The sequence below is a fragment of the Myxine glutinosa genome, unplaced genomic scaffold (genome assembly GCF_964187855.1).
Source record: "Myxine glutinosa unplaced genomic scaffold, kmMyxGlut1.1 SCAFFOLD_686, whole genome shotgun sequence".
Classification (NCBI taxonomy): Eukaryota; Metazoa; Chordata; class Myxini; order Myxiniformes; family Myxinidae; genus Myxine; species Myxine glutinosa.
The window spans coordinates 162,232-172,895 of NW_027616781.1; the positions used below are offsets into that span (position 1 = coordinate 162,232).

General features: G+C 52.2%; 1 protein-coding gene across 1 annotated transcript in view; it reads left to right on the plus strand.

Annotated features, from left to right (window-relative positions):
- Nucleotides 1-10,016, plus strand: part of LOC144889077 (semaphorin-3B-like) — an 89,553-nt gene extending 79,537 nt beyond the window's left edge. Inside the window, exon 5 of the mRNA XM_078768905.1 lies at nucleotides 9,375-10,016. Within this exon, the coding sequence (XP_078625031.1) occupies nucleotides 9,375-9,521 (147 nt within the window). The 3' untranslated portion in view covers nucleotides 9,522-10,016. The remainder of the gene's footprint in view (nucleotides 1-9,374) is intronic.
- Nucleotides 10,017-10,664: the final 648 nt, after the last annotated feature.

Consider the following 10,664-nt stretch of genomic DNA (forward strand, 5'->3'; position numbering starts at 1 on the left):
CGCAGCAAGAAGTCAATAACAGGATTATATCACAGGTGGCGTGACAAAATGTAAGGACAGGTACATTTGACGATTGGCTTCACAATCGGGTATACAAGGGTTGTTGCGTTCTGTATTCGTGGAAAACAACTGCTGCACGTCTACAAAAGTTATTGCCGCTTCCTCTGGAGATGGTCCGTCAATTCGACAATGCTGTTTGTCATGGAGTGGTGGCTTTACGAAATTCCGGCATGAAAGAGCGCGCTATTGCTCGGCAGTATGGCATCACTCAAGGTCAGGTGTCAAAGATCCTGAAACGAAATGCTCAGAGGCGTGTCCCGACTCCACTACCGAGGCCAGGACGTCCACACAGAACCACAAGGAGAGATGATCGCCAGCTGCACCGGTTAGTTTGCAATGGCCGTACCAAGTCAGCTAATCGGCTTAGGCCTGAGTGGCAGCAACTGACAAATGTGCCTGTATAGTCAGGTTTACTATGTCAATAAATTATATTTCGTTCAAAATCATGGTAGATTAGCAAACCTATACATTTTTGGAAAGGTTATAGCATAAGAAAACTAAAAATCAATGTTTACATTTGGAGAGATACCTGTATGGCGGCCATTTTGGATTTTCTTAATGGCCACTGTAAAATACATATTTTGTTCTATTTTTGCCTCTAATTACCCTAAAAACTTTTTAAAATATCTATCTATAATTCCAGTAATCTCTGTCTGTACGTTTGTCTGTGACCGCTGTTTCTCGACAACCACGGGTCCGATATACTTTTAACTTGCCAGGTATATTGCTGGGGACCCGAGGATGTGCCTTTTCAAGGTTTCATATTAATCGGACAATTACTTACCGAGCTATGTCCAAAAAACGATTCAACCAATCAGAGAGCAGCGAACGATCGCGTGTGCCGAACGTGGCGGGCACACTCTGCCTCGGATGGCACATTTGAGAGCGTATTCATTTATTTCACGTTTGCAAACTATGTTGGCGTTAAACTATGTTTTACAACTAATAAAAACGAATTTGCGATTCATTCGCTTTCCTGCGCGTTTGTGCACGCGATGGCGATTTCTTTACCAAACTCCGGAAGCCGTTCGCTTTGGACCAAACCATTGCATGTAAATAGAGGGGGGGGGGGATTGTCACCAGTCGCAAGCCGTTCGCTTTGGACCAAACCATTTCATGTAAATAGAGGGGGGGGGATATAATTTTAGATATAGATATAGTACGGGCATGCCCTAGTACTAATAAAGCGCGGCGTTACGCGCGCTGCTTGTGAGCAAGGAGGAAGCGGACAAGCGGTAACATATAAATGTCTTTATTGTAAGACTACACTGTAACACTGAACTCCTCCGGGCTGGTCGCCCGGTGTATATCATGAGGCCACGCCTACCCCTCGGGCGTGGCCACCGCCCACTTCGTGCGTGGAATGATGTCACCACGCCAGTGGGCTTTTGTGTCCGCCACACGCGCCCCCCCAGAATTCCCGCGCACCTGGAGGGCCAGTTTGCGGGGCAGACGAATGACCCGGCCGAAGCGCCCCCTGGCGATCGGCGGCGTCCGGGGTGCAGGGATACCAGGTGGGATGCCCCTGGCTGCCCCTGGGATGGGTGCAGGACCGGGGGGCGCCGTGGCGGCGGGGCTGGGCGGTGCCGGGGTTCCGCCCGCAGGAGGGCGGCCCCGACGTGGGGGTCGGGCCACTGGCGGTGGATGGTCCACATCGAGGTGGGCCGGCTTGAGGCGGTCTACCGAAACGCGGTCAGGAGTACCGCCGATGTCCAGGGTGAAGTGCTTCGCCCCGGTCTCCAGCACGCGGAAAGGCCCGTCGTACGGGGGCCGCAGTGGTGTCCGATGGGCATCGTGGCGGACGAAGACGTACTCCGCCGTGCGAAGCTCCGGGGCGACGTGCGTCGGTGGGTGCCCGTGGCATGCCGTTGGCACCGGGGCGAACCTCTGGGCGGTCTCTTGCAGAGCGGAGCGCTGCTGTGCCGCGGACCATGGTGCCGTGGAGTCGGGGAGGAACTCGCCCGGCACCCGCAGCGGTTGCCCGAAGACCAACTCCGCCGCGGATGCGCGCAGGTCCTCCTTGGGCGCCGTCCGGAGGCCCAGCAGGACCCAGGGGAGCCTGTCGACCCAGCCGCCGTCGCGGAGGGTGGCCCGGAGCGCGGCCTTCAATGAGCGGTGAAATCGCTCACACAGGCCGTTAGCCTGGGGGTGGTAGGCCGTGGTTCGGTGCAGCCGGACCCCGAGCCCCTGCGCAACCGCCCCCCAGAGCTCCGAGGTGAACTGGGGGCCGCGGTCGGATGAGATGTCTGAGGGGGCGCCGAACCGGGCGACCCAGGTGGCGATGAAAGCCTGCGCGACATCGGCCGCCGTTGTCGACGCCAAGGGCACGGCCTCCGGCCACCGGGTGGTGCGGTCCACCATGGTGAGGACGTAGGTGAAACCCCGCGAGGGGGGCAGAGGTCCCACCAGGTCCACGTGGACGTGGTCAAACCGGCGTTCCGGCACCGTGAACGGGGCTAACGGGGCCTGGGTGTGCCGGTGCACCTTGGCGCGCTGGCACGCGAGGCACGTCCTGGCCCAGCCGCGGACGGCCTTCCGGAGGCCATGCCAGACGAACTTGTCGGCGATCAGCCTTTGGGAGGCCCTCGCGCCCGGGTGGGACAGGCCGTGGATGGCGTCAAACACCTGGCGCTGCCAGCCCGCGGGCACAATGGGGCGAGGACGCCCGAGGGAGACGTCGCACAAGAGGGCCGCGCCCGCGCCGTCGAACGGCACCTCAGTGACGCGGAGGCCCGTGACGGCGGTCCGCAAGGCCTGGACGTCGGGGTCAGCGGCCTGGTCCGCTGCCATCCGGGCATAGTCGATGCCGAGGTGGACTGCGTGGGCGACGGCCCGGGAAAGGCAATCCGCAACCGGGTTGTCCTTCCCCGCGACGTGCTGGATGTCCGTCGTGTACTCGGACACGGCCGAGAGGTGACGCTGCTGCCGGGCCGACCACGGCTCGGTGACCTTGCCCATCGCGAAGATCAGCGGCTTGTGGTCGACGAAGGAAGTGAACGCCCGGCCCTCGAGCAGATGACGGAAGTGCCTGACCGCCAAGTGAAGTCCGAGCAACTCGCGGTCGAAGGTACTGTAACGGCGTTCGGGCGGGCGAAGCTGCCGGCTAAAGAACGCCAGCGGTTGCCAAGCTCCACCCACCCATTGCTCGTGCACCGCGCCCACCGCGTAGTCCGAGGCATCGGTGGTGAGGGCGATCGGTGCATCGGGCGCCGGGTGCGCGAGCATGGTGGCGTTAGCCAAAGCGAGCTTCGCGCCCGTGAACGCCGTGTCCATCTGCTCGGTCCAGGTAACGTCGCCTTTGCCCGGCTTACCTCGGAGAGCTTCGTGCAGGGGGCGCAGGAGCTGGGCGATACGGGGCAGGAACCGATGGTAAAAGTTCACCATGCCCAGGAACTCCTGCAGCCCTCTGATCGTGCGGGGGCGCGGAAACCCCTTCACCGCCTCCACCTTGGCCGGCAGGGGGACGGCTCCGTGCCTGGTGACACGGTGCCCCAGAAAATCGATTGTGGCGGCGCCGAACCGGCACTTTGCGGGGTTCACAATCAGGCCATGCTGGCCCAGGCGTTCGAAGAGCGTGCGGAGGTGGCGTAGGTGCTCTTCGCGGGACGCGCTGGCGACGAGGATATCGTCCAGGTAGACGTAGACAAAATCCAAGTCGCGCAGGACGCTGTCCATCAGTCGCTGGAACGCCTGAGCCGCATTCTTCAGACCGAAGGGCATGCGCAGGAACTCGAAGAGTCCGAATGGCGTGATGACCGCCGTCTTCGGGACGTCCTCCGGCCTGACGGGGACCTGATGGTAGCCGCGTATGAGGTCCACCTTCGAGAAGAAGGACCTGCCCGCCAAACGGGCGGAAAAGTCCTGAATGTGGGGGACGGGGTAGCGGTCGGGAGTCGTGGCGTCATTGAGACGGCGATAGTCCCCGCACGGTCGCCATCCCCCGCCGGGCTTCGGCACGATGTGCAGCGGCGACGCCCAAGCGCTCTCTGAGCGCCGAACGATGCCGAGTCGCTCCAGGGTAGCGAACTCCGCTTTTGCCACCGCCAGCTTCGTCGGCTCGAGGCGGCGTGCCCGGGCGTAGACCGGTGGCCCGACGGTGGGGATGTGATGGGCCACCCCGTGCTTGACGGCCCCCGCCGAGAAGGTGGGCCGCGTGAGGGCCGGGAAGCCGGCGAGGAGGCGGGTGAATGCGTCCGCTGCCGGAAGCGTACAGACCAACGTGGCCGGAACCGAATCGTTCGGCAAGCCGCTTGGCAAGCCGCTCGTTGAGCTGGGCAACGCACATGCGAGCGAGCTGAACGTCTCGGCCTGGACAAGCCGTCTGCGCTTGACGTCGACCAGGAGCCCATTAGCGCACAGGAAGTCCGCGCCAAGCAGTGCCATGGGCACGTCGGCGGTGACGAACGTCCATCGGAAAACCTGCCCTCCAAACCGCAGAGAGAGGCAGCGTTTTCCGTACGTACGGATAGGCGTCCCGTTCGCGGCAAGCAGCGCGGGGCCCCCACCCACGGCGTGCTTGTCTGACGTGCCGGCGGGAATGACACTCACCTGTGCTCCCGTGTCGCACAGGTAACGGCGCCCGGAGAAGGTGTCCGTTATGAACAGCAGGCTGCTCGAACGGCCGGCGCTCAACGCCACAATTGAGCGCCGGCCCGGGCGTTTCCCGACCCGTTGAAGGAGCACGGCGGATGACACCGCCGAGCTTCGTGGCCGAACTTGGCGTGGAACCAGCACCAGGTGGTGGAGCTGGAGGAGCGCGGCTGGCTCCGCCAGGCCGGTGGAGTCGACGGGTTTCCCCGCGGTGGCGGTTTTCGCCGCGGCGGTGGGCGGGGCGTGGCGGCGTTCACGAGGTGCGTATCAGCATGCTGCTGAACCACAGCGTGCTGTAGAAGATGATGCTGTGGAACATCAGCGTGCTGTAGAAGATGATGCTGTGGAACATCAGCGTGCTGTAGAAGATGATGCTGTGGAACATCAGCGTGCTGTAGAAGATGATGCTGTGGAACATCAGCGTCGAAGGCCGTGACGGCCACGCCAACGCTCGCCCGCGTGTCCGAAGCGGCGAAGTACTTGTCCGCCTCGGCCGCCAATGCTCGGGGTTCCGTTAGCCCGGTCCCGGCCAACGCGAGGCGAACCTGCGCTGGAAGTTGGCGACGGAAAAGCGCCCGGAATAGCGAACCGGGGGCTTCGTCGCCCAACAGTGACAGCATATGGTCCATTCGGACCGACGGGCGCGTCTCACCGAGCTCGGGGAGATCCAGGAGGCGATCGGCCCGTGCGTCGTCCGTGAGGCCGAACGTGGCTAGGAGTAGCCGCTTGAGTGCCTCGTACTTGTGGCCGTCCGGTGGGTGGCGAAGGACGGACACAACTCGAGCGGCCGTGCCGGGCCCGAGGGAGGCGACGACATGGCAGTAGCGCAGGTCGTCGTTGGTGAGGCGCCGAAGCTGAAATTGGGCTTCGGCCTGGACGAACCAGACTTCGGCCTGAGCCTCCCAAAATTCCGGAAGTTTGACGAAGGCGGCCATGGCGATGGCGTCGCGTGTGGAAGGATCGCTCCGGCAGATCCAACGTCGAGGGTCACCAGTAAAGCGCGGCGTTACGCGCGCTGCTTGTGAGCAAGGAGGAAGCGGACAAGCGGTAACATATAAATGTCTTTATTGTAAGACTACACTGTAACACTGAACTCCTCCGGGCTGGTCGCCCGGTGTATATCATGAGGCCACGCCTACCCCTCGGGCGTGGCCACCGCCCACTTCGTGCGTGGAATGATGTCACCACGCCAGTGGGCTTTTGTGTCCGCCACACTAAACCTATATTTTCAGGGACAAGAAATCCAATGAAAGTATCAAATTAGTGCTATGGGGAATGGTAAGACACGAATCAAAGGTTTTGAATTGCAAAATACTGTCTTTATATTCACGATAAGTTGCATAATCAAATACATGTTATCATTTTGTACAGGCAGTTAATAACATCAAAATGTGTCACAATAATTCATATCACCAAACATACACAGGCAGTCAGCAAAATCATATATACACATGCAGTCAGTATAACTTCACATCTACACAGGCAGTCAATGACAAAATATACACAGGCAGTCAATGGCATCAAACATAGACGATTACAGAATATGCCATTTAGAGTTCGTCATCATTGTCCTGTGTGTCGTATCCGACAATATAGTCCGCATCGTTTTCACAGTCCGTTCCACACAAGCAAAGGTCGGTCAAATTGATTGGCAAATCGAATGGGTCGAATGGTCGATCGAATCGAATTCGATGAAGCGAATCGATCGAATTGGTCGAATGGTCGATCGAAGCGATTTGTCGAATGGTCGATCGAAGCGATTGGTCGAATGGTCGAATTGGTCGAATGGAATTGGTCGGAATTGGCAAATGTAAACATTGATTTTCTGATTTTCCATGTAATAACGTTTCCAAAAATGTATAGGTTTGCTAATCTACCATGATTTTGAACGAAAAAACATAGTGAACCTGACTAGTATCCAGAAGGCTAGTCAACCAATGCCTGGTTCAAGCAGGCTATCGTGCCAGTCGTCCCCTGAGAAAGCCACGCCTGACCAGACAACACAGCCAGCGCCGATTGCAGTGGGCCGTCAATGGCAGCCAGGACACTGGAATCAAGTGATCTTCAGTGATGAGTCTAGATTTCTGGTCTATCATCAAGATGGCCGCGTCCCAGTGCGCCGACAAGTGCATGAAGCCCACAACGAAGATTGTATAGTGCCAAGAGCCCAAGCTGGAGGTGGTGGGGTGACCGTTTGGGATGCTTTTCATGTAGGGGGCAAAACTGACCTGGTTGTTCTGAATGGAAACCTGAACCAGTTCAAGCACAGGGCCATTCTGGAAGAAATATTGCTTCCATTTGCTCGTGCAGCCTTTCGAGGAAACTTTGTCTTCCAAGATGACAATGCACCGCCTCATCATGCTCGCATGATCCAACACTTTCTTGCTGACCATGGTGTAGAGCACATGGAGTGGCCTGCCATGTCCCCGGATATGAATCCGATAGAGAACTTGTGGGCAGAATTAACGTGTCAAATCGACAACTTGGACCAGCAGCCGACCTCTGTGCGTGAATTGCAGCAGACTATTGTCACTGCATGGCAAGCGATTCCTGTCCAAACCTTGGCAAATCTCATGAACAGCATGCCTCAACGTGTACGTGCTCTCCTGAATGCTCGTGGGGGTTACACGAAGTACTGAACTGTAATTTTACTGTCCGTAATCCCAGTCGTAATTTAACTTTTCTTTTTGTTTAAAAAAAATTTTGGCTAATGTTGCAAAATAAAGAGATACTTGTGGAAAACGTACAGAAGTTTAACACAGTACTGTCCATGAAATGAGTTCGATATCAGTTTACATCACTTTCAAGGATCAATTTATTTGCTTCAAAATGTCAAATGTGGTTTTTGTTTCTTTTAAAGGTCACATTAACAAAATCTAGAATAATTTCAACATAATTCCAATGAACTTTTGGTTCTAAGTCATCTTGAAAAGTAAGTTCACCCCAACAAAAAAAATATTCCATATTAAATGCCAAATCTGTATATATATATATATATATATATATATATATATATATATATATATATATATATATATATATATATATATATATATATATATATATATATGAGGGTTGCCCAAAATGTTTTGCAACACTTTCTATACTTCAGTCAAAATCAACAGGAAATGTCTGCAACTTATTATGTGGTTAATTTTGAATGTCCCGCTTTCTGCTGTAACGCCGCGGAACAATACGTTTTCTAGCGCATGCGCAGGGGGTCGTCAAAATGGCGCTGTGTGGTGATGAGCGTTTTAAACAACGGCCTGTTATTGAATTTCTTGTGGCAGAGAAGGAATCAGTAACGAACATTCGCAGGCGGTTAAAATTGTATACGGAGTCAATGCTGTTGATAAAAGCTCTGTCTGTCGTTGGGCTTCACAAATTGCGGGTTCTAAGAAAGGACAAACGGAGCTCAGTGACGCGTCAAATCGAATCAGGAACCTATACTGGGAATTGGAATGGTCCATAGAATCAGGAACCTATACTGGGAATTGGAATGTCACATCGAATCAGGAACCTATACTGGGAATTGGAATGGTACATAGAATCAGGAACCTATACTGGGAATTGGATTGGTACATAGAATCAGGAACCTATACTGGGAATTGGAATGTCACATCGAATCAGGAACCTATACTGGGAATTGGAATGTCACATCGAATCAGGAACCTATACTGGGAATTGGAATGGTACATAGAATCAGGAACCTATACTGGGAATTGGAATGGTACATAGAATCAGGAACCTATACTGGGAATTGGAATGGTCCATAGAATCAGGAACCTATACTGGGAATTGGAATGGTCCATATAATCAGGAACCTATACTGGGAATTGGAATGTCACATCGAATCAGGAACCTGCACTGGGAATTGGAAACGTCCATAGAATCAGGAACCTATACTGGGAATTGGAATGTCACATCGAATCAGGAACCTATACTGGGAATTGGAAAGGTACATAGAATCAGGAACCTATACTGGGAATTGGATTTGGTCCATATAATCAGGAACCTATACTGGGAATTGGAATGGTCCATATAATCAGGAACCTATACTGGGAATTGGAATGTCACATCGAATCAGGAACCTGCACTGGGAATTGGAATGTCACATCGAATCAGGAACCTATACTGGGAATTGGAAACGTCCATAGAATCAGGAACCTATACTGGGAATTGGAATGTCACATCGAATCAGGAACCTATACTGGGAATTGGAATGTCACATCGAATCAGGAACCTATACTGGGAATTGGAAACGTCCATAGAATCAGGAACCTATACTGGGAATTGGAAAGGTACATAGAATCAGGAACCTATACTGGGAATTGGATTTGGTCCATATAATCAGGAACCTATACTGGGAATTGGAATGGTCCATATAATCAGGAACCTATACTGGGTATTGGAATGGTCCATATAATCAGGAACCTATACTGGGAATTGGAAACGTCCATAGAATCAGGAACCGATACTGGGAACATTTAGTCTTGTAATTTAAGTAAATGCAGAATATAGATGAATGAATGGTTGAAGGAAGTCTACCTGACCTCAGGTGTGTGATGAGCTGAATCGACTTTCTCTTTCTGTATATATCCTTAGATGGGATAAGGAAGGCACTTCAGTGTAAATATACTTGAAAAGGAAAAAAATGAGCATCACTTTGGTGATCATATGAATGAATACCTTGGAATCATGCCAATGCTTGTGTTGTGTTTCAGGAGGAGAGTTTTCACCTGGATTTTAACCATATTGAGAATGGAAAGGGGAAGAGTCCATTTGATCCTACAATTCCCTTGGCCTCTGTACTTGTGGGTAAGACTCAGGACATGCAATATTTGAACCACAAAAATCAGATGGTAAACTAGAACGGCACTCAGTAGAGAGTGTACCTCCACCTGGTTGGCCATATCACTCAATGGTGAAGAATCAATTAACAATTATACTAGCCGGATCCGGATCCGGAACTTCACCAAAATGGAATCACTTTGTCCTTGTCACACACCCAACCTCTCCACCAAGTTTCGTCCAAATCCGTCCATAACTTTTTGAGATATCCTGCTTTGTATCGATTTCGGACCGATCTCCCAATGGTGAAGAATCACTCAAAAAATTCTAGTAGCCGAATCCGAATCCAGATCTTCACCAAAATCTTATCATTTCGTCCTCGTCACATACTCTACATCTCTGCCAAATCTCGTCCGAATTCGTCCACAACCTTTTGAGATATCTTGTTCAAAAACAAATGGACAAATAAACGGACAAACAGACAGACAGACAGACAGACAGACAGACAGGGGTCCTCAGTTTTCACTCCGGTTTCTTGTTTTCTTATTACTTTACAAGTTAATTTATTTTTTGACAAGTATGTTGATCACTCCGGTGTGTGTGTGTGTGTGTGTGTGTGTGTGTGTGTGTGTGTGTGTGTTTTCTTTTGTGTGTGTGTGTGTGTGTGTGTGTGTGTGTTTTCTTTTGTGTGTGTGTGTGTGTGTGTGTGTGTGTGTGTGTGTGTGTGTGTGTGTGTGTTTTCTTTGTGTGTGTGTGTCTGTCCACTCACTTATTCTTGCCTACAGGTCACAATTTTAAACCGATTTTCACGAAACTTCAAATGGTAGAGTTTCTGGTCTGACAAAATCCTATTTATTTTTTAGGTCACAAGGTCAACATAGACCAAAGGTCAACCACTTTTTTTTGCAGGTTTCTAAAATCCTTAATTTTCATCCGATTGACTTGAAATTTGAATACGATTTTCATATCAGGGTTTTTTTGGGGCTTTTTTTTTTTCCAAAGCTGTCCACGATCTTCACGCACGCTCGAAGTGAAGTAATTGTTCACAATTGTATTTTTGTCGAAACTATTTATCTTACATGTGTGCACCTATAGTGTGTCCCGAGGAAGATTATCGGTGTTAAATCTTTCATACCTGTATATAATAGTCGAGTAATTTGTGTCGCATTATTTGCAGCCTAGTTCTTTAAGCTTCCTACCTTGAGGCTTTGTTTTCTCTCAGC